The 27,595-nt window shown below is 46.9% G+C and overlaps 2 protein-coding genes across 7 annotated transcripts in view; both read right to left on the reverse strand.

Annotated features, from left to right (window-relative positions):
- The window catches only part of GLE1 (GLE1 RNA export mediator), a 35,547-nt gene extending 25,359 nt beyond the window's left edge, over positions 1 to 10,188 (reverse strand). The window contains exons 1-3 of the mRNA XM_055334697.1: positions 10,031 to 10,188; positions 4,509 to 4,730; positions 66 to 176 (exon numbers count right to left, since the gene is read on the reverse strand). Coding sequence (XP_055190672.1) covers positions 66 to 176; positions 4,509 to 4,730; positions 10,031 to 10,129 — 432 coding nt within the window. The 5' untranslated portion in view covers positions 10,130 to 10,188. The remainder of the gene's footprint in view (positions 1 to 65; positions 177 to 4,508; positions 4,731 to 10,030) is intronic.
- Positions 10,189 to 11,572: 1,384 nt separating this feature from the next.
- Positions 11,573 to 27,595, reverse strand: part of ODF2 (outer dense fiber of sperm tails 2) — a 36,765-nt gene continuing 20,742 nt past the window's right edge. For 5 of the 6 annotated variants that reach the window (XM_055323390.1, XM_055323379.1, XM_055323372.1 and 2 more), the window contains 12 exons: positions 26,694 to 26,765; positions 26,454 to 26,570; positions 25,647 to 25,832; positions 25,063 to 25,172; positions 23,416 to 23,551; positions 18,559 to 18,669; positions 18,349 to 18,453; positions 17,046 to 17,204; positions 15,642 to 15,742; positions 13,485 to 13,647; positions 12,924 to 13,049; positions 11,573 to 12,482 (listed from right to left, as the gene is read on the reverse strand). In XM_055323390.1, the coding sequence (XP_055179365.1) occupies positions 12,294 to 12,482; positions 12,924 to 13,049; positions 13,485 to 13,647; positions 15,642 to 15,742; positions 17,046 to 17,204; positions 18,349 to 18,453; positions 18,559 to 18,669; positions 23,416 to 23,551; positions 25,063 to 25,172; positions 25,647 to 25,832; positions 26,454 to 26,570; positions 26,694 to 26,765 (1,575 nt within the window). In that variant the 3' untranslated portion in view covers positions 11,573 to 12,293. Of the gene's footprint in view, positions 12,483 to 12,923; positions 13,050 to 13,484; positions 13,648 to 15,641; positions 15,743 to 16,875; positions 17,205 to 18,348; positions 18,454 to 18,558; positions 18,670 to 23,415; positions 23,552 to 25,062; positions 25,173 to 25,646; positions 25,833 to 26,453; positions 26,571 to 26,693; positions 26,766 to 27,595 lie in introns of those variants that run through there. The other variant, XM_055323417.1, reaches the window with a different exon arrangement.

Here is a 27,595-nt window from a genome sequence, read left to right on the forward strand (position 1 = left end):
GCAAAACTGCATTTAAATATGGCTCCCTCGGTCAAGCCTGCCTTACTACTTCATGGGTCACTTACTGTTCCTCTCATCCTGTGTACCAGCTCATACATTCGGATGCAGCCTTCCACCTTGATCCCCCGGGAGGACTGAAGTACCATAGGTTCTGTATACTGAAACTTATGTTTGCCCTATATAGACAAAAAAAAAAAAAAGGAAAAATTAAGCATTCATAATGGTAAACTTGGTGCTATCCCTTTCAGATGAAAACTACATCCCTACTTATAGACAATAATTATAAGAACAACAATTTAGATTAGAACCAGTGTGCTTTTCATGATGTTGATCTTGTTCTAATTGTTTTCCTTAGTAAAAGAAATAATTAGTAAGTTATATTTATACAACAATATACAAACCAATAAATGGTTTGTTGCTTTGGACAGTTTTTTTGTTTTGCTTTGTGTTTTGGTTTTGTTTTGATTTACCCAGCAAAATTTCCCCCTTTCTTCTGGTAAGTGTCCAGTTGTGCTAAGGTGGTTTGGATGGTGCAATCCCAGTCCAAATCCCCAATTCTTCTACCCTCCTCCATCATGGGTAACATGTGACCAGTCTACCAATCAAAGTACTCTATCCAAAAAAAACAAAAAACAAAGTACTCTATCCTCCTGTGCCCCAGCATCTACTTCAAGAATGAGGCTTATGATCCAAGGCAGGCCAGACTCCGTCTCTGAACTTTTCTGATGGAGTTATCTAGAAAGGTTTAATACTTCTAGGGATGCTAATCTAAGAAGATGTGTGTCTAGGGTTACTAATGGCCATCATGCCACAAGAAGTCATGTGAAAAATGAAACCAAAAAGAGATAAACAGAATTGAGAGGAGAGGCAAAGCCCTGTATTTGGGTCACTAGATCAAGTCAGAAATAATGTAAAGCAGAGACAAGGATCCCTGGGTGGCGCAGCAGTTTGGCGCCTGCCTTTGGCCCAGGGCGCAATCCTGGAGACCCGGGATCGAATCCCACGTCAGGCTCCCGGTGCATGGAGTCTGCTTCTCCCTCTGCCTGTGTCTCTGCCTCTCTCTATCTGTGTGACTGTCATAAATAAATAAAAATTAAAAAAAAAAAAAAAAGCAGAGACAAAAAGCAGATTGCTTGGATTAAACCAATTATGAATGCACTCACAGACTTCATGGTTATATGAGCTAATTATTCCTTTTTCTCCTCTTGTTTTGCTTAAGCTAGTTTACTATTATTTTTTAAAGACTTTATCTATTTACTTGACAGAGTGAGACAGCATAAGCAAGGGGGGAGCAGCAGAGGGAGAGGGAGAAGCAGGCTCCTTGCTGAACAGGGAACCCAACACAGAGCTCAATCCCAGCACCCTGGGATCAAGACCTGAGCCAAAAGCAGATACTTAACCAACTGAGCCACTCAGCACTCCTGCTTAAGCTAGTTTAAACTGGGTTACTTGGGCAGCACCAGTGGCGCAGCGGTTTAGCGCTGCCTGCAGCCTGGGGTGTGATCCTGGAGACCTGGGATCGAGTTCCGCATCGGGCTTCCTGCATGGAGCCTACTTCTCCCTCTGCCTGTGTCTCTGCCTCTCTCTTTGCTCTCTCTGAATGAATGAATAAATAAATCTTAAATAAACAAACAAACAAACAAACTGGGTTACTAAAGGGAAGCCTGGGTGGCTCAGGGTTGAATGTCTGCCTTTGACAACGGGAGTGATCCCAGGGTCCCAGGATCAAGTCCCACATCGGGCTTCTGGCATGGGGCCTGCTTCTCCCTCTGCCTGTGTCTCTGCCGCCCCCCAGCCTCTCTCTGTATCCCTCATAAATAAATAAAAAATCTTTAACAAAAAACTGGGTTACTAAAACAATAATTAAAAAATTAGGGATCCCTGGGTGGCGCAGCGGTTTGGCGCCTGCCTTTGGCCCAGGGCGCGATCCTGGAGACCCGGGATTGAATCCCACGTCGGGCTCCCGGTGCATGGAGCCTGCTTCTCCCTCTGCCTGTGTCTTTGCCCCTCTTTCTCTCTCTCTGTGACTCTCATAAAAAAAAAAAAAAAAAAAAAAAAATTAACTAGGTTTCTGCAAAACACCAAAAATTCCTAAATGACACAATAATCTATTATATGAATCCATCCAAAACTTTATTTAAACTTCAAGAATGGGTGTGCCTGGGTTAGCTCAGCCAGTTAACTGTTCGACACTTGATTTTAACTCAGATCATGATCTAAGGGTCCTGGGAAGGAGCCAAATGTCAGCTCCACGTTCAATGGTGAGGCTGTTTGAGGCGTCTCTCTCTCTCTCTCTCCCTCTCCCTCTGCCTCTCCACCCGCCTCATGTTCTCTTTCTCTCTCTCTCAAATAAATCAATCTTTATTTTTTTTTTTTAAATTTTCATTTATTTATGATAGTCACAGAGAGAGAGAGAGAGAGAGGCAGAGACACAGGCAGAGGGAGAAGCAGGCTCCATGCACCGGGAGCCCGATGTGGGATTCGATCCCGGGTCTCCAGGATCGCGCCCTGGGCCAAAGGCAGGCGCCAAACCGCTGCGCCACCCAGGGATCCCATAAATCAATCTTTAAATAATAAAAATAAATAAATAGGGGCTCCTAAGTGGCTCAGTCAGTTAAGAAGTCTGGAGAGGACCTCAGCAGTTTGGCACAGTACCAAATTTCCATATGAAGAAGTTGAGGCCTAAGGAGAGGAAGAGGCCTGCCCATAGGCAGGCCACAATATTGGCAGGATCAGAACCGAGAAGCACTTTTTTAGAAAAAAAACCAAATTTTTCTTATTTTAAAATAATCCAAAAAAAAATAAAAAATAAAATAAAATAATCCTAATTCTGGGATGCCTGGGTGGCTCAGTGGTTGAGCATCTGCCTTTGGCTCAGGGTGTGATCCTGGAGTGGTTGGATCGAGTCCCACACTGGGCTCCCTGCATGGAGCCTGCTTCTCCTTCTGCCTGTTGTCTCTGCCTCTCTCTCTCTCTCTGTCAGTCATAAATAAATAAATAAAATCTTTAAAAAAATAATAAAATAAAATAACCCTAATTCACAGGAAGTCACAAATACAACATGTACAGGGAAGTTTGTGCACTCTTCACCTAGTCTCCCCAATATTAAAATTCAGGAATACAGTAAATTATTATAAGAACAGAGGCACCTGGGTAGCTCAGTCATTAGGTGTCTGCCTTCAGCTCAGGTCATGATCCTAGGGTCCTGAGATCAAGCCCGGCATCAGGCTCCCTGCTCATCAGGGAGTCTGATTCTCCCTTCTCTCCTCCCGCCCACCTCATGTTTTCTCTCTCTCAAATAAATAAACAAACAAAAATGTTTTTAAAAATATATTAAGTACGGTAAACTGACGTTGCTACAAGCCACAGAACTACTTCAGATTTCACCAGTTGTACGAGAACCCATTTGTGTATGTGTATCATTCTATGCAAGTTTATTTCATGTGTAGATTTCTGTGACTACCAGCACAATCAAGGTACAGAACTGTCCCATCACCATAAAGCTTCCTAAACCCCACCTATCTTTTTTTTTTTTTTTTTTATGATAGTCACAGAGAGAGAGAGGCAGACACAGGCAGAGGGAGAAGCAGGCTCCATGCATCGGGAGCCCGATGTGGGACTCGATCCCGGGTCTCCAGGATCGTGCCCTGGGTCAAAGGCAGGCGCTAAACCGCTGCGCCACCCAGGGATCCTCAACCCCACCTATCTTCATGTCTCTAATCTGTTCTCTTTAACACTCTTATTTTAAGAATGTTAAATAGATGGAATCATACAGTATATTCCTATATATTTGTAAATACACAAACTACTTCTGGAAGTATACCCTCTTCCCCACCCCAGAAAAAGAGAAAGAAAAGAACAGAACACCACTAGTAACAATTTAACTGTTTTCATGTGGGAGAAAAAAAGGCAGGCACAAAATAGTCAAAAAGAGGGTAAAAACACTTTTTTTTTTAAAACAAATTACAGTTTTTGTTTTACAAATTACAGAACCATGATAAGGTACATACATCTTGAGATCAGGTATGAAATTTACTGTAAGCCTCCAGCAGCCAATACAAAAAGGGAAACCTCGTGAGTTAAACTCCTGCAATGTCCATGAGAAAAAAAAAAAACCCAACTGCTCACGAAATTAATAATTATTTTTGCTACTAAGAACAGAGGGGAATCTTTCTCTCCACTCTTCGTAAAGAGAACACTGCATGAAAAAAAGAGAGAGAGAGAATGAGAATGCTGCATGATGTAGTGAATGGCGTCCCCACAACAGCTATAAGAAAGAGCCACCACTACCTTCCCCAGGGTAAGGTCACTGTCATCTGACAATGTTGAACACTTCAACTTTTTTTTTAAGATTTTAAAGTAATCACTATGCTCAACATGGGGCTCAAGCTCATGGTCCTGAGAGCAAGAGTTGCATGTTCCACAGCATGAGCCTGCCAGGGGCCCTTTAAACACTTCAACTTTTCAGCCACTACTGACTCCTGTCTTAAGCTGATCACAAACCTTACCTCTGCTCCATCTGGTGTTACTGAGGAGGTTGGTGAGAAGGTGGGAGTTCTGACAGGAGATTTGGGACCAGATGAAGGTTGGCCAAGGGTTAAGGTGGATCTAGAGGATGCTGCGGTCTCAGAGGAAAGTGGGTTCTCTTGCGTGTGGCGTAAGACATGGTCTACCACCCATCCAGAGTAGGAAGACAGCTTGGGAAGAGACATACATTCTTCCAAAACATCCTAGAGAGAAGAGGGTGAAGTTGAACTTACACATCAATTGATCTAAGCAATCAAAAATAATTTTGTCCTTACAATCCACTACCTGCCTTACTGGTAATCTAAGAAGCCCTGAATAAATACATACATACATACCAAAGACCCAATCTAATTGTACTAACAATCATAGATGAAGAAAAAGCGGTTTCTTGATAATGACCCTGACTACTATCCTTTTAGAGCATCAGACTAAATAACTCTAACCACAGAAAAAGGAACAACGCACAAAGATGGTCATTAAAGCATATTTGAAAGCAATCTAAAACATCAGAACAGAAAAGGACACAGGAAATTTTGACATAAGCTACAGCATACACAATCAGGGGGACGTTAGTTGATTAAAACTACTGAATGTGAGGGCACCTGGGTGGCTTACTCATTAAACATCTGATCCTTGATCTCAGCTCAGATCTTGATCTCAGCCCCATGTTTAAAAAAAAAATTGGGGGAATCCCTGGGTGGCTCAGAGGTTTAGTGCCTGCCTTTGGCAGGGGGCATGATCCTGGAGTCCCGGGATCAAGTCCCATGTCGGGCTCCCTGCATGGAGCCTGCTTCTCCCTCTCTGCCTGTGTCTCTGCCTCTCTCTCTCTCTCTCTATCATGAATAAATAAAAATTAAAAAAAAAAGTGGGGATCCCTGGTGGCTCAGTGGTTTGGTGCCTGCCTTCGGCCCAGGGTGTGACCCTGGAGTCCCGGGATCAAGTCCCGCATCGGGCTCCCGGCATGGAGCCTGCTTCTCCCTCTGCCTGTGTCTCTGCCTCTCATGGATAAATAAATAAAATCTTTAAAAAAAAAAAAAAAGTACGGAGTGTGAATTCTATGTAATACCATACTTCAGATTCAATTTTTCTCAGTTTTATTGAAAAACAGTCGACATACATCACTGTAAAAGTTTAAAGTGACAGCATGAAAAAAAATAATAATAAAGTGATAGCATGATGGGTTGATTTACATATATATGTATATATTTTTAAAGATTTTATTTATTTATTCATGAGAGACACAGAGAGAGAGGCAGAGACATAGAGGGAGAATCAGGCTCCTCGCGGGGGAGCCCCAAGTGGGACTCGATCCCCGGACCGGGAATCACTACCTGAGCCGAAGGCAGACACCCAACCACCGAGCCACCCAGTTGTCCCACAAATGGGATTTATAATAGAAAGACTACAAAACAAGTTCTAAGCACTCTTTAATATGTGTGTGGACAACTTATTCAACTCTACCAGTTAATGATTATCTCTGTGTAAATGCCATACAGCGCTTCAAACCAGAGAAGCTTATAACATTTCATCGCAAAGTACACAGCAATTCTGGCTGAGAACTTTAATAAATACCAGGAAAATATTACCAGGAAATACGGAAAAATGGTACAATACTGATTAAGAGCACTATTAAAAGTTAATAGTGAGGGCAGCCCCGGGGGCGCAGCAGTTCAGTGCCGCCTGCAGCCTAGGGCGTGATCCTGGAGACCCAGGATCGAGTCCCACGTCAGGCTCTCTGCATGGTGCCTGCTTCTCCCTCTGCCTGTGTCTCTGCCTCTCGCTTTCTGTCTGTCTCTATGAATGAATGAATGAATGAATAAATAAATAAATAAATAAATAAACAAGTAAATATTAATAGTGATTAAAAGCACTGAATTTGGAACCAGCCTTTCTTAGCTTAAGTTCCATCCTGACGTTCCACTTACCTATATAACCATGAGCAAGTTTACCTAACTTCATCACTGCCTAAACTTCATCATTTCTTTTATTTTTTAAAGATTTTATTTATTGGGGCACCTGGGTGGCTCAGGCAGTTGAGCGTCTGCCTTTGGCTCAGGTCATGATCTCAGGGTAGTAGGACCAAGCCCCACATTGGGCTCCCTGTTCCACTGGGAGTCTGCTTCTCCCCTTCCCTTTGCCTCTGCCTGCCAGTCCCCATGCTTGTGTGCTCTCTCTGTCAAATGAATTTATTTTTTTATTTATTTACTTTTTTGTCAAATGAATTTTAAAAAAAATTTGGGGAAAAAAGATTTTATTTATTTATTTATTTATTTATTTATTTATTTATTTATTTATTTATTTATGAGAGAGAGAGAGAGAGAGAGAGAGAGAGAGAGAGAGATAGCAAGAGAGAACATAAGCAGAGGAGAGAGGGAGAAGCAGGCTCCCCACCGAGCAGGGACCCCAACGAGGGGCTTACTCCCAGGACTCTGAGACCATGACCTGAAGCCAAAGGCAGACACTTAACCGACTGAGCCACCCAGGTGCCCTGCTTCATCACTTCTAAAAAGGAATAATAAAGGATCCACCTTGAAACAGTTGAGGAGGATTAAACGATAATAGATATAAAGGGCTTAAAAATCCTAGCACATAATAACTACTCAAAAATTGCAAGTTATGGGGCAGCCTGGGTGGCTCAGCGGTTTAGCGCCGCCTTCGGCCCAGGGCATGATCCTGGAGACCCTGAATTGAGTCCCACGTCGAGCTCCTTAAGTGGAGCCTGCTTCTGCCTGTGCCTGTGCCTGTGCCTCTGCCTCTCTCTCTCTCTCTGTCTCTCATGAATAAATAAATAAAATCTTTTTTTAAAAAATTGCAAGTTATTATTTTACCTAGATCAGTGCTTCTACAGCAGGATCAATTTTACCCCCTGGGGGAAAGCTGGCAATGTCTGGAGACATTTTTCATTGTCACAACTGGGAGGATGCTATTGGCACCTAGTCAGTGGAGGTCAGGGATGCTGCTAAACATCCTCCAATGCAATACAGCAATAGCAGCCCCTCACAAAAAAGAATTCTTCGACTCACCCCAAAATGTCAATAGTGCTGCAGCGAGAGATACTGATCTAGATCGTAGGTACACATTCCATGTGCAATTAACAGATATTCAAACCAAATCTGGACACAGAAACATACAGGCTGTAATGCATACTTTATAAATGAGACTCATTTTCAAGACACAATAGAAATAACGTTGAGACAACACCCTTTTTGTCATTCCTTACACCAAAATATACTCCAGGGCCAAACTTTCAAATGTTAAAAATAAAACCATACATCCAAAAAAACACCATAAACAGAAAAAATTTCAACTGACAAACCAGAAAAAATATATGTAATACGTATCACAGATAAAAAGCTATTGTTATCCCTAATACATAGAGAACTTGTAAAATTTGGGGGGAAGAAAAACTTCAAGAGAAAAATGAACAGGGCAGCCCTGGTGGCACAGCGGTTTGGTGCTGCCTGCAGCCTGGGGTGTGATCCTGGAGACCGGGGATCAAGTCCCATGTCGGGCTCCCTGCATGGAGCCTGCTTCTCCCTCTCCCTGTGTCTCTCCCTCTCTCTCTCTCTATCTATGAATAAATAAATAAAATCTTAAAAAAAGAAAAATGAACAAAAGACAAAAACTGTCAATTCACAAATATATAAAATTGGCTCCCGAATACATGAGAAAAACATTCAATCTGAATAAAAAGAAAGGCATTGTAAAACCACCCTGAGATCTCATTCTCAGCTATTAGAGAAGCAAAAATTAAAAGCATTAAAATACATTCTGTTGACAAGGCTGCGGGCAAGAAGGCACTACCAGCATTGATTGGAAGCCAATCTGATGCATCTGTTATGTGGGGAGTCATCTATGTTTACCTGTTGACCCAATAATTTCAATTCTCAGTTTATCCTGAAGACATACTTCCCACACAATGAAAACACACACACAAGGTTACAAGTAACGGATTAAAATTCACTGAATAAAGCAGTAACTTAGGAGTACATCATGATATAAAATATTCGTTAAACATGGGAGAAAAGAAAGCCCTTCCTCACAGCAAACTAGCAGAACTTTGCCAACTAGCAAATGCAGAAGGAATGGTAGATATTGGGCAGCCCGGGTGGCTCAGAAGTTTAGCGCCACCTTCAGCCCAGGGCGTGAGCATGGAGACCCTGGATCGAGTCCCGCTTCGGGCTCCCTGCATGGAGCCTGCTTCTCCCTCTGCCTGTGTCTCTGCATCTCTCTCTCTCTCTCTGCTCTCTCTCTGTGTCTCTCATGAATAAATAAATAGAATCTTAAAAAAAAAAAAAAGGAATGGTAGATATTAAAGAAACATTTATGGGGCCCCTGGGTGGCTCAGTAGGTTAAGTGCCTGCCTTCTGCTTAGGTCATGATCTCAGGGTGCTGGGATGGAGTCCCACTTGCGGGCTCCTGGCTCAGCCGGGAGCCTGCTTTTCCCTCTCCCTCTGCCGCTGCTACTGCCTGCTGTATCTCAGATAAACAACAATAAAACCTTTAAAAGAAAGAGAGGCCATTCGGTTACCTCACAGGGGTAGGTGATTCAGGCAGAAATATTGAATGACAATGGTGGAGGTTTGACGAGGAAAAGGATATCAGTGTAATCTTGGATTACCTCCCCACAAGACGCTAATCAGTTACATAAAGAAAAATGATGCATTTTTAGCACAGCTATCTGGGAGGTAACAATGTGACCAAGTGATCAAGGTTAGCATTCCGGTGTGGGGACGGGTTGCAACATACGTGTGCTTCCTGATATGACTGAGAACAAAGCATCATTTCTGTGGTATTCCTGCCAAAAATGCATAGCGTGAGTCTACACCAGACAGACCCATGTTGGGATTCATCCCACGGAATACAAGGTGTGCATTCCCTAAAACGGTCAGAGATATAAGAGACGGGGAAATGCTTTAGAGGCGTTCCATGCGTCAGTCTACAGAGACAGGACAACATCCTATCTGTAACTGATTATCAGCAACTCCGGTACAGCAGCTATGCCTTTACCTTGCCGACAGCCCTGGGATCCAGGGCTTGTCTTTGCAAATCCGAGGTACAGTGACCACGCCCCCACTAAACTTCCCAAGTCTGCACAGCGTCATCTAAAATCTTGGTCCTTTCCACAGGTTAGGTCCCATTAATCGTTCATCGCTAAATCTGCATCTCCCAGCACAAAAGACGTGTGGTAAATAACTGACCCTGAGCGGGTTGTTTTGACAACGTAACGGAGGCGCCAAACTCTGGCTGAAGGGGGCACCACAGCCTTTAGGGAGGAGAGGACCTCAGAAATAAGGGGAGCTCCCTGGAAGGGTAGAATAGGCAGGAGAGGGCAGAAACCCTAGGACAGGAAGATGCACACACGGGAGTCAGGAAACAAATGCTGGTTGTTAAAAAGAATGCACGTGTTCCCAGCGCAGGACATGCCAGGGGCTAGGGAACCGCAGGGTCCCGTGGCCAGGAGCCAGAAGGGCACCGCCCACTCCGGGGGCCCCCCGCTCACCTCCCCCCGCAGCAGCCAATCGCGGTGGTAGCACAGGCGACCTTTGTCGGAACTGCGCAGCGCCTGCAGGGTCTCCCAGCAGCGACCCTCGGACGGCATGCCCCACCCTGAGGGAGCTCTTCAGAGTCTCCGCTTATGACAAAACAAGACCTCGAATCAGCCGCCCGGAAACGGGCCCTGCTTCCGCTTCCGGGGCGCGCACACAGCTACGCGGCTCAACCCCGCCCCTAACGGCTGCGTGGCCCGCCTCCGGCGCCGATCCCGGCTGCCTGCGCGGTTGCGCTTGCGCGCTGGGCGTAGTCCTCAAGGCTAGTTTTCTTGCTTGGAGCTGGGAACCGGATCTTCTGAAGGCTGGAGCGTCCAGATTGCAGAAAACCCAGTATGTTTTGACGAGGTTGTGGAAAAATTGGAACATTGCTAGTGGGTTCTAAAGTGGGGCAGCTCCTGTGGAAGACAGTCTGACAGTTCCTCAGCTTAGCGTTACCATTGATCGAGCACTAAATGTGTATATACCCTAGAGAAATGAAACATGCATCCACACAAAAACTCCTGGAATGTGCCTAGCAGGATTACTCATAGTAGCTAAAAAGTGGAAACACAAGTGTCCTAAATAAAATAGGGTGATGAATAAAATAGGGTGTATTCGGACAATGGAGTATCACTTGGCCATAAGATGAAGTGTGAATGCAGACTACAACATGGATGGATCTTGGAAAACATTGTTCTAAGTGAAAGCACTGGTAGGTGTGAGCTCATTTTTTGCTAAATGTCCAGAATCACAAACATATCCTTAAAAACTTTGTTAGTATAGGGGATCCCTGGGTGGCGCAGCGGTTTAGCGCCTGCCTTCAGCCCGAGGTGTGATCCTGGAGACCCGATATCGAGTCCCCACCTCGGGCTCCCTGCATGGAGCCTGCTTCTCCCTCTGCCTGTGTCTCTGCCTCTCTCTCTCTCTCTGTGTGACTATCATAAATAAATAAAAATTTTAAAAAAGTCTTTAAAAAAGAATTTTAAAAAATAATATCTTTTTAAAGATAAAAAACAACTAACATTTTAAAAATAGTAAATGTACACATCTTATCTTCCTCCATCCTATCCATCCCACCTGACACTGAGCAGTGTGTTTCCTCCAGGCATCTCACAAGATTATGATGTAAAAAAGGTGCATCACACCTTTTTCCTTCCTTGGAAGGAAAGAACTGACCTGGGCTAAAATGAAATGAGAAAGCTTGGTCCCAGGCACCAAGTACTTGTTTACTGGCTCTCCTGAAGCATTTTCTTTTTTATTTTTAATTTTTTTTTTTTTAATTTATGATAGTCACACAGAGAGAGAGAGGCAGAGACACAGGCAGACGGAGAAGCAGGCTCCATGCACCGGGAGCCCGACATGGGATTCGATCCCGGGTCCCCAGGATTGTGCCCCGGGCCAAAGGCAGGCGCCAAACCACTGGCCACCCAGGGATCCCTCCTGAAGCATTCTCTTTGATTATTTTTAGAAAAGGGAAGGGGTGGGTAAAGGAAATCATCCAATGGAGCCTTAAATATTGATTATAAAAGCTTTTTGTAAAATAGCACACAAATTTCCAGAATAAATGCATTCCATAGATACAAACCTGGCAAAGAGAAACAAAAATCATTGAGATTGGGGTTACACTTTTAAAAGGCCACTGGACATGAGCCCTGCAGTGTCTGTTGTGACACGCTGGGGGGAAAGTGGCCTCAAGGAAACTCGGACATGAGGTTTCCGCTGGGCGTGGAGGAGGGCCTTGGCGCAAACACCATACCCATGAAATAAAACAGCAAGTGAACATGCTCACAGCCCAGGAAGGGTGGTAAGGAGCTCTGATTATTAGCTCCTGCTGGTTCAGGTGAAAGAAAACCCGAGAGAGAGATTCCTCAAAAGGAGAGCTGGGAGGGAACTGGAAGAAAAAGTCCAAATCATTTTCTCAGGAAGGGAAGGAGCAAAGTCACGGTGAATTAAAATCTGGTACCCTAAGATTAGTAGATTTAAGGCATGTCAAGGTAATCAAAAATTTTCCATTAGGTAACTGTCAGAGAGGAGAAAACTAAATCATTCTGGTTTCGTTCCTCGCACCCTCCCTCCCCCCACTGTTTTAGGGACTTTGCTGGAGCCAGTAGCTCAGACAAGATCCTGCACACACTTCATCAGTGGAACAGAGGGAAACAACAGGCTTTCCAGCTGTGGCTCAGCCCCTCAGTTCCCATGGCATCAATCCAGGCTCTTGGACCAAGATCGGCTGCCTTAGGCAGGAGGAGACCGGGAGCGAATGGGAGAGCTGGTCAGATAGGTAGTGTAGGGACTGTCCCCGAACACATTGGCATAGGATGACTTGAGGAACTGGACATAGTTCTGCATGCTGCGATTGGTGCTCTCCGACTGTTCCAGGCGATCTTTGAGGTCTTGTAGCCGGCTTTGGTAGCGACGGTCAGCCTGAGAAGAACAAGAGTGTGGGCCAAGTGTGCAAAATGTCCAGAACAGACAGATCCCTACAGACTTGATCTGTGTTTGTTGGGGGCTGAGGCAAGAGAATGGGAGTGACTGCTTATGGGTATGAGATTTCCTTCTGAAAACATTCTAAACTTAGATTGTGATGATAGTGGCATACCTCCATGAATATACTAAAAACCATTGAATTGTACACTGTAAATGAGTGAATTTTACAATATGTAAATGATATCTTAATAAAGGGGTTAAGAAAAAAAGGGATCTGCCTGGAATATCCTGAAGGGATGGGGAAGTGATTTAAGAAAGATAAAACCATGTCATATTCATAAAAACCACCATGAAACACCTTGCCCTACAGGCCCTAGGAAGCTAAAATCTCAATCCACTCCCTTCTCTTCTACCCCCTACCCTCCAGCCTGAACTCACATCGTCCCGGCTCCGCCGCAGCTGGCTGAGTTCAGTTTTGGTCCTGCTCAACTGGGTCTCAAGGTCCAGAATTTTGTTCTGGGCAGCTCGCTCCTTGGACACTGCATGCTCCTTGGTTTGCTCCACCTGCCCAGAAGGCACACAGGTGGGGCTGGCTTACTTGACATGGGGAATACCTGGCAGAGAAGCCTGGGCCACTTCCACTCTGGTCTCACAGACAGGACTTGCACATCGCTGTGGATACCTCCCTGGAGCCTCAGGACAGGAACTAACTATGGGGATTTCTGGGATTCACTTTACCTGCCCTTTCTCCATACCCCATGAGTCATCACCTGAGCTGTGGTAAACCTGGCTGAGTCTCACACAGGCTGCAATTGAATAAGCCATCATGAATAAAGTGCCAAATCCTTTAGTATAATTGCTCATTTGATCCTTAGGACGAATTCATGAGGCAGGTGCCACTACTGTGTGCCCATTTTTTTAGATGGGGATATAGGCTCAGAGAGGTCAAATGATTTGCCCAAGGTCACAGAGCTCGTTAGTAATGGAATCAAGACTGACCTGCCTTCTAGCATCTTCAATGGCGCTCTCCAGCTGCCTGGCCAAAGTCCCACATTCTCGTGTTTTCTCCTCTAGCCGTAGCTGGGACTGGTGGATTGCCTCCTCCCTCTTGGCAATCACCTGTAGGAACTCGATATTCTGGGCACTGGTAGCCTCCAGTTTCCTAGGTGAAAACACTTAATCAGACCCTGCTCTTACCCCTGCCTGTCCTGTTCCACCCCACCAGGGGGCTGCCAGTCAGCCCTGGACCAGGGCTCTCATCACGCCAAGAGTCTCCAAGGAACCACATGAATAAGTCAAAGAAACCTGCTGATCAGCAAAATGGCAGGGAGCTGAGCAGCCAGAACAGCTGGTTAGAGGCCTGTGTGAAGAGTGGATGGGCAAACACAGGCCCAGCATGCCTGTTGGCACACGTAACATGGCACCTTGCAGCTGAGGAAGGTGGGTGCCACCATTATCCCCACTTTACAGATGAAGAAACTGAGGCACTAGGAGAAGTCATTGGCCCGAGCTCAGCACAGCTGGCGGTCTGTCACCAAAACCCATGCCCTCAGCTTCTGCTTGCAGTTGCCCCCCCCCAGCAAAGGGACTTCAGCTGGACCTCTCTACCACTGATGTGACCCACCCCAGGGCTGCTGTGAGCATTCCGATATGCACACACAGTCCCCAGTGAGCTTCTAGAACACATTCCAGTTGAAAGCTCTGTAAGTCCTGCTGAGTCTAGCTGCATTAATGGAGCCAAGGAGACCTGCTGGCCCAAGTTCCCATATACAGGCTTGCATGAGCCACCTGGGCAGTCACAGCATTCCAGGGCCCCAGGACTTTCATCTCTGAACTCGAGGCTCTACCCATCATTTTACAGATGCCAAAAGCTCCGGAGGAGGACAGTCAGGAGACTAGGTCACAGCTTTGCCAGTTACCAGCTGTGTCACCTTGAGCGAGTCACTTCACCTCTCCATGCTCAGTTTCCTCATATTTAAAATTGGGATAATACCTGGGTGGCGCAGCGGTTTAGTGCCTGCCTTTGGCCCAGGACGCGATCCTGGAGACCCGGGATCGAATCCCACGTCGGGCTTCCGGTGCATGGAGCCTGCTTCTCCCTCTGCCTGTATCTCTGCCTCTATCTCTCTCTCTCTGTGACTATCATACATAAATAAATATTAAAAAAAATAATAAAATAAAATTGGGATAATAGTAGGGGCGCCTGGCTGACTCAGTCAGTAGAGCATCTTGGGGTCATGAGTTCAAGCCCCACGTTCAACATGGAGCCTACTTAAAAATTGCAATAATAGCAACTAATATACACTATACAGTGCATTTTTCTTTTCTTTTTTTAAGATTTTATTTATTTATTCAAGAGAGAGAGAGAGAGAGGGCAGAGACACAGCCAGAGGGAGAAGCAGGCTCCATGCAGAGAACCCAACGTGGGACTTGATCCCGGGTCTCCAGGATCAGGCCCTGGGCTGAAGGCAGCACTAAACCGCTGAGCCAACTGGGCTGCCCCCAGTGCATTTTTCTATGCCAGATAACGTGTTAAGGCCTTTGAGGAAGGCCTCATGGAAGACTTACAATAACCTCACGAGCTAGATTGTTAACCCTACCTTGATCCTTTTCTCAAGATGAGTAAAACAGAGGTTCAAAAAGGTTCAAGGATTTGCTCAAGATCACAATACAGGTTAAGTGGCCAAGTGGGGACCCAAGGCCAGGACCCAAGCCCAGGGCTTCTGACTCCAAAAACTACTCTTGACCTGATTGCCTCCGATAATCCGTAGGTAACAGAAGCATCAGATCAGAAAGGTTCCTAGGGAAGGAGGATCAGAAATGAAGAGTGATTTGGGAGGCAGGGATGCCCCCTCACCACCACATCCTGATCCTGCTGGTTTGCTGGGTAAAGTGTGCCTTTCTGGTAGGTGGAGACTGTGGATTGTCTGAACTTGACCAAACTGTTCTGGAGCATCCCCCAGTCAAGAGACTGCCTTCCTCTCTCCCCCAATGCTTACCACTGCGATAGAAACAGCTTTTCCTCTGAGGTCTGCCCTGTACCTTCCAGGACCTTGAGTCCCTCAAACACTTCTGCACACTAAGCCCAGAGCAGCTAAGTGGCTGAAAGTCTCAGGTCCTAGGAAGAGGACAGAGATGGGACCAAGTGCCTCTAACCTCTCCAGTTCATCCACCTTCAGACTCAGCTGTTTATTTTCCTTCTGTGAAGCCTGATGTTTTTCTCTTGCCATCTCCAACTTGTCCCCCTGATGTTCGATCTAAAATGACAGGAACACAGACTGGTTTATGAAGGAACTTCCTGGTGCAGCCCTCCCTTCCCCTAGGACCTGTCATCCACACCCAGGAGAGGGGCATGCTGCCCTCAACAGGCATCCAAGTCTCAACGCACAACCTGGAGGAGAGAGGAGAGGAAGGACAGGTTAGGCCCAGCTCCTGTGAAGGCTTTCCCCACACGAAGAGAAGTCAGGTTTCATCCCAATGAACCACGGTGACGATTTCTTGATCAGGAGAGGCCACTCAATAGGATCCAGGGCAGACAGAAGACAGAAGCAGATGGCAGGCTTAACTGGCCCCACATGACCGGGCCACGCAGCTTTACCAACTACATTGTTGACACCGCTGATTTCATTCTCCCTTTGATGAGGGACAAGTGCAGGTGAGGCAACAGGAAACCTAGCAAGTCTTTCAGGCTGGCGAGTTTGAGAAGTTATCCAGAGAGCTGCCATATGCAGAAGTCTCAGATGGCAGCCTCAAAAGACCCTCAGAATGCTCAGGCTCAAGACAGGGCAGGCAACTTAAGACGACTGAGAACATGGGCTTGGAAAGCAGATGGAGCTAGCTGGGTTCCAAACCCTGTTCATTAAGTATCAGCTCTGTGACCTCAGGAAATTGTATCTCTATGCCTTGGGCTGCTTTTAGGAAAATGGAGAAAATAGTATCTATGCTTCACAAAGTTTCTGGGAGAATTACATGAGAGAATACTGGAGTACAAAGTCTGTGCTCACAAAAACCACAGCTACGTTTATTGTTACAAGGCAGTAGGTCAAGAGTGGAGAAGGGCCTAGCCCAAGGTCCCACTACAAAGGAGAGGCACAGACCAGAGGCAGGATTCCAGTAACCAAGAGGCAGTCTGCTTCTAGGGGGAAGGAGCCCTCTTTCAGGTCAGAACCTCAGGCCATAGATCTGGTAAGAGTAGGGAAAGGCAGCTCAAGCAAGAGAAAGTTGGGGAAAAGAACACCTCTGGCTGGGTGTCTCTGCTGGAGGCGTGGCCCAGCACAGCAGGAGAACCTTAAGAGCAGAGGCAGTTAGAGACTTGGAGCTTCCGGGGGCGGGGCAACACAGCAGAGTGACGACTCCTATAACTACAATCACTTTGTGCAAACACAAGGCATTTGGCACACCAGACTTTTATTTCACAGCACTGATGATAGCTCACTCCTTTCAGAAAGCGGCAGCCAAGAAAAAGGAAGTGGTCCTCCCTTGGGGGGTATGTGCAGCTCATCTTGGTAAGCGGGCCCCTGCTCGCACCAGTTCATGGGACCCTTTCTGCCAGTCCCTTACCCGGCTGCGCAGGTCTGAAATGATGGCTGTAAGGTCGATGTTCTTCCTCTCATAGCCCTGCAGCTGGTCTTGGCACTCTGCCAGCTTAGCCTCTGTGATCTTCAGGATGTCAGGCAGCTGCTGCAGGTCAGCCAGCTGGGACTGGAACTGCCTACGGGCCTGCAGTGGGAGAGAAAAGCCCACCCTTGGGAAGAGTCCCCCTGCTGGTGGGGCTAGCCAGAGTCCTTTGGAGTTAGGGCAGGGTCACCCTTGGTCCCCAAAAGAGGATCCTGTGAGAACACTGAGGGTGTCCAGCTATTCTCTGAGGGACACACTTGACCTTAACTTGCCCTCAAGCCTGCCACTCCTTTAATCATTTAAGAATAATGACTGTTGGGCAGCCCCAGTGGCGCAGGGGTTTAGCGCCGCCTGCAGCCCAGGGCACGATCCTGGAGACCCTGGATTGAGTCCCACGTCAGGCTCTCTGTATGATGCCTGCTTCTCCCTCTGCCTGTGTCTCTGCCTCTCTCTCTCTCTATGAATAAATAAATAAAATCTTAAAAAAAAAAAAGAATAATGACTGTTACATAGCAAACACCAGGACCCAGGCACTATGCTGAGGGCTCTCTCAATTAATTCATGCAACAACCTATAAAGTAGATGCTGTTGTCCCAATATAAGGACTCTAAGAATCATAAGAGCAAAGCCACTTCCCTAAGGTTGCTCAGCTAGAAACTGATAGAGCCAGGATTAAGGTCCAGTCTAACTCCAAAGCCGCTAGGAAGGCAATCTTAATGCTACAGGTCAGAGGAGAAGGTTAGAACTCTCTGACTTAGTCCATCCTGTATTAACAAGGAGGCTAGGGACCGGTTGGGGATGGGGGACTTGCCCAAGGCTATGCAACAGATTAGTGACTCAGCCTGGACTCAGCCCTTCTCCTAGGTTAATATTAAGATGAAATGATCCCTTTGGTCTAGAATAAGGCTGTCTGGGGTAAGAGGAAGGGGAGGGGAGGCACATCTTTGGGTTGACCCAGAATGAAATAGGCATGCCTAAGACCTGGCAGATTTGAACATTTGAATTCACTTGGATGCTTGAAGCAGGAGAGATTATTTTAAGGGAACTGAAGAAAGGAGAAAACCAGGAGGAAACAGAATAGAACAGCAGCTCAAGAGAGAGAAGGCACATACAGGGAAGCGTGGACCAGCCCAGCAATGAGAAAACTCGTTAATCTTTCTGGTCTAAATCAGGGAGGCTCACAGGCAACCAAGGGGGACAGACATGGGCCTGTGTGGGTGAAGAAAGAAAGCAAGGAGAGCAGTACCGCTTCGATCTCTTTGTTCATCTCGTCTTTAAGGATCTTGTTCTCTTTGTCACAGCGTTCTAGCTGGGCAGCCACTTCATCAGCCTCCAATCTGGTCTTCATCACCTAGGGGGCAGCAAAGCACTGAGCTGAGTTTCGGTGAAAAACACCTTTGATGGCCAGCTCACCCTGGGAGAGGCTTCATGATTAACATCCCGGTCCACCACTTACCTGACTCTTATAGTTGTCAATCATCCCTTCGTAGTTCTTAACTGATGCCTTCAGCTGCTGTACCTCAATGTGCGCCTGATTGAGCTTGTCCTCCATCGGGGCGAAGCTAGCCTGGAAGGGGTGGCTAGTGAGTAACCCCCAGGAAGGTTCCCAGGGCGGGCAGCCATCCTACTCTTACTCCCAGGGGCCAAAGGAAGCCCTGCTACTCAAACCCACACTAGCAGATTTCCTAAGGGAGGTACCAGGGCAACTAATGAATGGGGAGCTTAGAGCCACCAAACTCCCACACAGTTGAAGATGCACCTGTAACTTTTGACTCCCCCAAAACTTAACTACGAACAACTTACTGTTGACCAGAAGCCTTACCAACAACATATATAGTCAATAAACACATATTTTGTATGCTACATATGTATTATATACTGTAATCTTGCAATAAAGTAAGATAAAGCAAATAAAATGTTAGGATAATCATAAGAAAAATACATTTAGGGACACCTGGGTGGCTTGGTGGTTGAGCATCTGCCTTTGGCTCGGGTCATGATCCCTGGGTCCTGGGATTGAGTCCCACATCAGGCTCCCTTCAGGGAGCCTGCTTCTCACCCTGCCTGTGTCTCTGCCTTTCTCTGTGTGTCTCTCATGAATAAATAAAATCTTAAAAAAAGAAAAAAATACACTTACAATACTAAACTGTATTTATCAAAAAAAATTCCATATATAAGTGGACCCACACAGTTCAAACCTGTGTGTTCAAGGGTCAACTGTAGATGCAAATAAGCAATTCCTGTGTTTTCTTGTCCTTACTACAAAAGTAATACATAATCGTTAAAGAAAATGGAGGTTGAGCAGCCCCAGTGGCTTAGCGGTTTAGCACTGCCTTCAGCCCGGGGTGTGATCTGGAAGACCCAGGATTGAGTCCCACGTCAGGCTCCCTGCATGGAGCCTGCTTCTCCCTCTGCCTGTCTCTGCCTGCCTGTGTGTGTGTGTGTGTGTGTGTGTGTGTCGTGAATAAATAAATAAAATCTTAAAAAAAGAAAAAAAGAGGGGATCCCTGGGTGGCGCAGCGGTTTAGCGCCTGCCTTTGGCCCAGGGCGCGATCCTGGAGACCCAGGATCGAATCCCACGTCGGGCTCCCGGTGCATGGAGCCTGCTTCTCCCTCTGCCTGTGTCTCTGCCTCTCTCTCTCTCATTCTATGTGACTATCATAAATAAATAAATAAAACTTTCAAAAAATTAAAAAAAAAAAAAGAAAGCTGGAATAGCTTAAAAAAAAAAAGAAAGAAAAAGAAAAAAAGAAAATGGAGGTAAAGGGCCCCTGGGTGGCTCAGTCAGTTAAGTGTCTGACTCTAGGTTTCAGCTCAGGTCAAAATCTCACAGTTGTGAGATCAAGCCCTGAGTCGGGCTCTGTAGGGAGCCTGCTTGGGATTCTCTCCCTCTCCCTCTGTCCCTCCCCCTGGCTGTTCTAAAATAAATAAATAAATCTTTAAAAAACAGGGTGTGTGTCTGGGTAGCTCAGTCAGTTAAGCATCTGACTCTTGGTTTCAGCTCCGGTCATGGTCTCAGGTTCATGAGATGGAGCCCCATATGGGGCTCCCCATTCATCAGGGAGTCAGTCTGCTTCTCTCCCTCTCTCTCTGTCCCTCTCCCTGCTCCTGTTCACTCTCTCTCAAATCAATAAATCTTAAAAAAGAAAAAAAAAATGGAGGTAAGACCACAAACAACCAATCATGATGCATGATGCCTTGCTTTATCGCTGTCTGTAACTGAGAAGATACTTTATTATTTTTTTCAACAGGAATGAGATTATATTGTATTTACTGCTTTGAAACATGCTTTTTCATGTAACCATTATTGTGAACTACTTCTCAAGTCAACAAATGTTCTCCTACAACCTAAATGTTCACCTTTTGTAGAAGGGACAAAAGGAATCATAGTATCTCAATACAAAAAAACAATATGCAATCATTTGAAAGAGATAAAGCTATAAAACAAAAACCTGACCTAAAAAAAATAAAACCTGACTTAAAAAGATATCCATGAAAGATGGCTGAATGAGAAAAGCAAGCAAGCTGCAGAATAATGGGTGTGTATGTGTTTGAATATCTTTATTAGTATTGGGGGGGGGACTGGAAAAAATGTGTATCTACAGTAAACAAAGAACATCACTTCTGTATCAGATTTCTGTAATGCTTTCAACCTTTACTAGAGAACATCATCAACATTATAGATAATACATTTCTATAAACATCATTTTTTTTAAAATAATTTTTATTTTATTTAATTTATGATAGGCACACACAGAGAGAGAGGCAGAGACATAGGCAGAGGGAGAAGCAGGCTCCATGCACCAGGAGCCTGACGTGGGATTCGATCCGGCGTCTCCAGGATCGCGCCCTGAGCCAAAGGCAGGCGCTAAACCGCTGTGCCACCCAGGGATCCCTAAACATCATTTTTTTTAAGATTTTATTTATTTATTCATGAGAGACATAGAGAGAAAGAGAGAGAGAGAGAGAGGCAGACTCCATGCCAGGAGCCTGATGTGGGAGTCGATCCCGGGACTCCAGGGCCGCACCCTGGGCCAAAGGCAGGCGCTAAACGGCTGAGCCACCCAGGGATCCCCAAACATCATTTTTTAAAAACATTTTAATTATCTGTACACTCAACGAGGAGCTTGAATTCACAACCCCAAGAGTTTCATGCTCTCCTTTTTTTTTTAAATCTTTTTTTTTTAATTTATTTATGATAGTCACAGAGAGAGAGAGAGAGAGAGAGAGAGGCAGAGACATAGGCAGAGGGAGAAGCAGGCTCCATGCACCGGGAGCCCGACGTGGGATTCGATCCTGGGTCTCCAGGATCGCGCCCTGGGCCAAAGGCAGGCGCTAAACTGCTGCGCCACCCAGGGATCCCTCATGCTCTCCTGATTGAGCCAGCCAGCTGCCCCTACAAACATCATTTTGCATGGCTACACTATACGACCCTCCACAGACACAATTGCTGTAACTAATCCCCTAAACACCTGTTAGGCTTAGAGGCTGCCTTTACTTCCCAGCAACCCCACTAAAACAAAATGAGGTGGCACCCCTCCCACCAGAGTGGCTCCACTGAGAATGACAAATACCAAGTGTCCCCGAGGAGACAGGGAGCAACTGTTGCCTCTTGCACACACCTGATGAAAGTATAAATTTGTATAACTGCCCTATTTTATGGTAACCTCTACCAAAGCTGAACTTATACTCGCCATCCAATGACCAGGCAATTCTACCTCAAGGTATTTAACTTATAAAAATACCCCAAATAGGTGCACTCAAAGATGTACGAAGATGCTATACAACTCAAATGTCGATTGACAGGAGGGATAAATATAGTATGGTGTACTCCTACAACGGCTGACCAAACAGCCTGAAGAACGAGACCTGCTACACAGCATGGATCACTCACAGACATAACGCTGAATGAAAGCCAGGCATGAAAGTCAAAAACAGGCAAGCTAATCTGTGGTGACAGAAGTCAAGATAATAGTCACCTCTCCCATGGATATTTGTAAGCGGATGAGGTCACCAGGATGCTAGTAAGGTTTGGATCAGGGTGACTGATGGACAAAATGTGTTCACTTTATGAATATTCTAGAATGTGTATACCTTTCCCTATGTCATACTTCCCTTAAAAATCTATCTCAATTAACAGATAAATCAGTAAGCAAAGATAAACCTGGGGGCACCCGGCTGGCTCAGTTGGTAGAACATGTAACTCTTGATCTCAGGGTTGGGAGTTCAAGCCCCATGTTGGGTATAGAAATTACTTAAAAATAAAGTATTTTGGGATCCCTGGGTGGTGCAGCGGTTTGGCGCCTGCCTTTGGCCCAGGGCGCGATCCTGGAGACCCGGGATCGAATCCCACGTCGGGCTCCCGGTGCATGGAGCCTGCTTCTCCCTCTGCCTGTGTCTCTGCCTCTCTCTCTCTCTCTCTCTCTGTGACTATCATAAATAAATAAAAATTTAAAAAAAAATAAAGTATTTTAAAAAATAAACACATAAACCTAGATTTGACGGTCAAGTTCAATTAAAAAGGTCCAACCTGGCTCCTGAAACATGAACCCTGAATCCAGTGCCTCTCGTCCCTATTGTGCTAGGAGGGTACACATCAAGTAGTTAAGAGCTGGAGCTTCAGAATATGACTGGGCTATAAATCCTAACTAGCTCTAACACTTCCAGGGCAAAATCTTGGCGACAAACCTGACCCCCCTCTAAGCCTGTCTCCCCTTATTCTATAAAGTAGAGACAACCATTCCACTATTGGGAGGTTGGGAGGTGAGGGGAATGGATGTTTATGAAGGGGGCAGTAGCTTCTCAGGAGTCAGTGCCCACCCCCAGTTGAGTATGTTTCACCCACATGGGCTGAGTGTGCGTGTTAAGCATGTCACACACATTACCATGTTCTCACCAGAGTCTCCTTTCCTCCCGCTAAGAAAATCACAGTGACAAAGGATAAACCGTCTAGCCAGGGGTCTGTAGCTAGTGAAAGGTAGTCAGAACTTGAATCCAGGCCTTTCTTTTCAAGATTTTATTTATTTACTTGAGAGAGAGAAGCAGACTCCCCACTGAGTAGAGAGCCCAATGTGGAGCTCAATCCCAGGAACCCGAGATCATGACCTGAGCTGAAGACAGATGCCTAACCAGCTGAGCCACCCAGGTGCCCCAAATCCAGGCCTTTCTGACTCTAGTGCACACCATCCTAATCATGTCGCTGCCTCCAGGCCCTCTGAAGAGCCTTGAATCATCTGTGGGGACCCATCTGGAGTGCCCCACCAGGGATCCTGCTGCCCTCCATTCATGGTGTGGGCCCACTCTCATTACAGACCTTCAGCCTCTCGTTCTCTAGCTTGAATGCGGAATACTCGGCAGTCTGCCGGTGTAGTCTCTCCACCAGGCTGTCTCGGTCTTCCCGCATCTTCTCCTCCAATGTTTGTTGTTGGTTTACGAGATCTGTCACCCGGCTAGAAGGTCGCAGAGTGAAAGCAGACAAAGAGAAGCAATTACGTGGGTTCTGAGAAGCCCAGGTCTTTGTGTGGAGTGGGGCCAAGTGTTCCTCCCTAGTGCCCTGTCTGCTCCCCAGTCTCCACTCCCTTGCTCTGCCCTGGCATTGCTGCTGTGGCATTCCCACAAACCCCCTCTTCTAACAGCCTCTAGATTTGTCTCCCATACCACTCCCTCCAGAAAGAAGCCTTTTGTTTTCTGATCCTCCTACGAGGCCAAGACACTCCCTGAAGACAAGCACCAGAGACAGGGCCCCTTCCCAACTCTTCATGGCACCCCATGGATCTCTTAGCCCAGCAGGTCTTGAAGTTAGGACAGAACTCCCAGGCTGGGTGGTCAGGGACACCCCCAGACATTCCTCTCCCTTGTTCACATGTGTGAGCATTTACCTAGCACAGGACAGAAAAAATGCAGCGAATGTATACAGCACAGAGGGAAAGACGCTAAGTGTCCACCTGCCCTCACTCCCTTCCCTCCCTACCAGTCACTCAGCAGGGCTGTAATCCAGCAACTGAGACTGTGGCCTCACAGGAACATTTGGGCTCTCAGATGCTTGCTTTATCTTGACCACAGACCCAATACAGAAACTTTACACAGTGTGTGCTCTCAGGAATGATCAATTACAGTTCATTTCGCAAATATTTGCTAAGCACAGAGTAGTAGGCCCAAGCAAACACATCATGTTGTTCTACCCGGCAAACTCCTCCTCACCCTTAAAAACCCAGTTCAGATGTCCTTCCTTAGAGCATCCCTTCCCCAATTCCTCTTGTCTGTTCCATGTATCCTTCTGCCCTCATTATCTCCTACCAGACAGAGAACCCCAAGAGGATAGCTCCTGGGAGGGGGCCCAACACATAGCAGGTTCTCAGAATGTTTGCTAAATTAAGTAGAATACAGCAAAATCAAGAGACACTTTCTCAGCTAACTCCCCCATGATCAGTCCACAGCCCTGGGAGTCCAGATCTCTGTAGTCTGGGGTTCTCTCCTGGAGTCCAGGGCTAACTCCAAGAGGGTACGGGATGCATTTGTCTTGTCACTGCTGTGACCCTGAAGGCCAGCACACAGCCTGGTATAGAACAGATGCTCAATAAATATTTTTCAAATGAACGAATACAGGATTATAGATGACACTGAGAATATCTGGTCACTGGTAGCTAGTGACGAGAAAGGTTTGAGTTCCGTCCCCTACAACGAGGCCACTTTTGCCTCCTACTCTGACCTACCAACTGCTAAGCAAAACAGCTGCTTCACTGGGCAGACAATAGAGAATAGACATGGCATTTCCAGTGGCTCCTGGACCTCTGTGACCAGAGAAGCCCAGCCCCTCCACGTTGACGGCCAGGGCTGCCACACCTCAGCCCAACGCAGCCCCTGACGGGTGAGACTACACAGCAGCTTTGAGGGTGCTGGGATCCGCCTTGTATGCCCTTTTCCCTCAATAGCCCACGTGCCCTCTTCTAAACACACGTACTCATTCAGGACGATAATTTCCAACTCGAGGTCTCCCTTGTCTTTCACAACTTGATTGTAGCGGCTCCTCCATGATTCCAGAGTGGATAAAGCTTCAGCGACATATAGATCCTGGGAACATGGGACCACAGGACCCATCAGCCCCGTGATGGGTCAGCACTGAGGCCAAGGGAGCGGGGGGCTGGGCCCACCCGGATGACTCCTCACCCCCACAGTCCCTTTCCAGAGACACCAAGGGTGACTGAGCCCAGCTGTTAGCTTCTAGATTTCTAGCAATAACATGCACTTTACTTGGAAATCCTTCTTAACTATCATTCCCACACGATATTGACTAAAATGTCCCCTTCAGGGTCTCCAGCCATCCACCCACCCTGCTTTCATCCTTTTACCCATTTACTCACCCACTGCCGCCCCTCCCCCCAGGACATTCGCCCTTTCCACCATCACCAACCCTCCGATCATAGCCAGCTCACAGCCAGTGGCTACCGCCTAGCCAGCACTGCCTACCCAGCACTGATACCTCTACCCTCTTCGCCCTCCACCCCCATCCCAACCCCGTGGCCACCCTCAGGGAAGGCCCGCCACCTTGTCAGCAAGTTGCACATGCAGCTGCTCAGCATACTCCTCGCTCTTCTCAGCTCGTTCCTTCTGGGCTCGGATGGCCTTCTTTAAGGTTTCTTTGTCTCGGTCTCCCTTTTGCTTTAATTCCTTCAGCTGCTCCATGATGGCCTCCACTTCTGCCTTGTGCTGGTTCCCACTGCGCTCCAGGTTCTGGGAGGGGAGGGCCGGAAGCAGGGGATGGTGGGGAGAGAAGAGTGGAGGGGAGCGAGGGGAAAGAGGACCAGCAAAAAGAGAGGATGGTGGAGAAGGAAAGAGAAAATGGGTCACCAACTGTGTGGGGGCTTAGGGCTCTCCAAATGCAGGCCAGGGATAGGGGCTATTCCCAGTTCCCCATGGTACCTCTCCAGATCACTAAACCCATCGAGTCTTAATGCTAGGACAGGACTCTTCTGGAATCCTTCCTTCAACTTCCAACACTGTGGTCAGAAGAATCTCTCAGTCACTTGGCAGAGCCTGACCTCAGAGGGTCCCTGGCTCACACAGGCAAGCAGCATTTGAGACCATTCCCTCCCCAGGGGTAGGCCTGAGGGCCTAAGGGATTAAGTGATTGGCCCTGGGTCATGACACTGAACCCAGTCACTGCAGGGAAGGGTACCCAGGGCCTCTAGGGTCCACTGCTCTTGCCTCTGTCCCAGAATCTCTCTGAAGCAGGAGCGCATTGGCAGCAAGTACCCCATAAACCTTTGGGGCCAAGCCTTCCTGAGTGTGGCTCACGGCCCTGGGACTGCCATGCCCTGCCCTTCCTTCCCCACCAGTGGGGCCAGCAGGTACCTTGATCTGCATGCATAGGCGACTGTTCTCTGCCTCTTTGCACCGGAGCTGTGCCTGCAAATGCCCACGCATGGACTCCATGGATTTAGAAAGCTCGGATGCTGTCTTCGCTTGAGCCTTTGTGGAGAGATGGAGAAAGTGACAGAGCCAGCATTTGAACCCCTGTTTCCAATTCCAGTGCACACTCTATACACTAAGCTCTACTGGCTCATTAGGAAGAGTAACTGTCAGGGATGGTACCTTCTCACATTGTATTTCCTGGAGTAGCTCTTCTACCTCCTTGTCCTTGTCTTGCAGTAGTAACAGCAGGCGCTAGAGAGAACATACACTGTCATGAGGCCCAAGGGAAGGGCAAAGAAGCCAGGCCGGGGGTGGGGGTGGGGGGTTAGGGTGGGGACAGCAACTCCTATGGTGCCTGGCCACCAGGGCCCAAGGTCCCAAATACACTGGCCCATGCCACAAAGATCCTAGCAGGAAGCACTCAACATCTGTATTAAAATTTTTTTAAGACTTTTTTTTTAAGATTTTATTTATTTATTTATTCATGAGAGACAGAGAGAGAGAGAGAGAGAGGCAGAGACACAGGCAGAGGGAGAAGCAGGCCCCATGCAGGGAGCGTGATGTGGGACTTGATCCTGGGTCTCCAGGATCAGGCCCTGGGCTGAAGGAGGCGCTAAACCGCTGAGCCACCCGGGCTGCCCTTTTTTAAGACTTTATTTATTTATTCATGAGAGACAGAGAGAGAGAGAGAGAGAGAGGCAGAGACACAGGCAGAGGGAGAAGCAGGATCCATGCAGGGAGCCTGACATGGGACTCGATCCCAGGTCTCCAGGGTGTGAACTGAAGGCAGTGCTAAACCGCTGAGCCACCCGGGCTTCCCTGTATTAAATATTTAAGACGACAAGCAGGTATTGATTTTGCAATTTATTTATTTATTTATTTATTTTTAATTTTGTATTTATTTATGATAGTCACATAGAGAGAGAGAGAGAGAGAGAGAGAGAGAGACAGAGACAGAGACATAGGCAGAGGGAGAAGCAGGCTCCATGCACCGGGAGCCTGACGTGAGATTCGATCCTGGGTCTCCAGGATCGCGCCCTGGGCCAAAGGCAGGCGCTAAACCGCTGCGCCACCCAGGGTTC

This window comes from Nyctereutes procyonoides, unplaced genomic scaffold (assembly GCF_905146905.1).
Source record: "Nyctereutes procyonoides isolate TBG_1078 unplaced genomic scaffold, NYPRO_anot_genome, whole genome shotgun sequence".
Taxonomy (NCBI): Eukaryota; Metazoa; Chordata; class Mammalia; order Carnivora; family Canidae; genus Nyctereutes; species Nyctereutes procyonoides.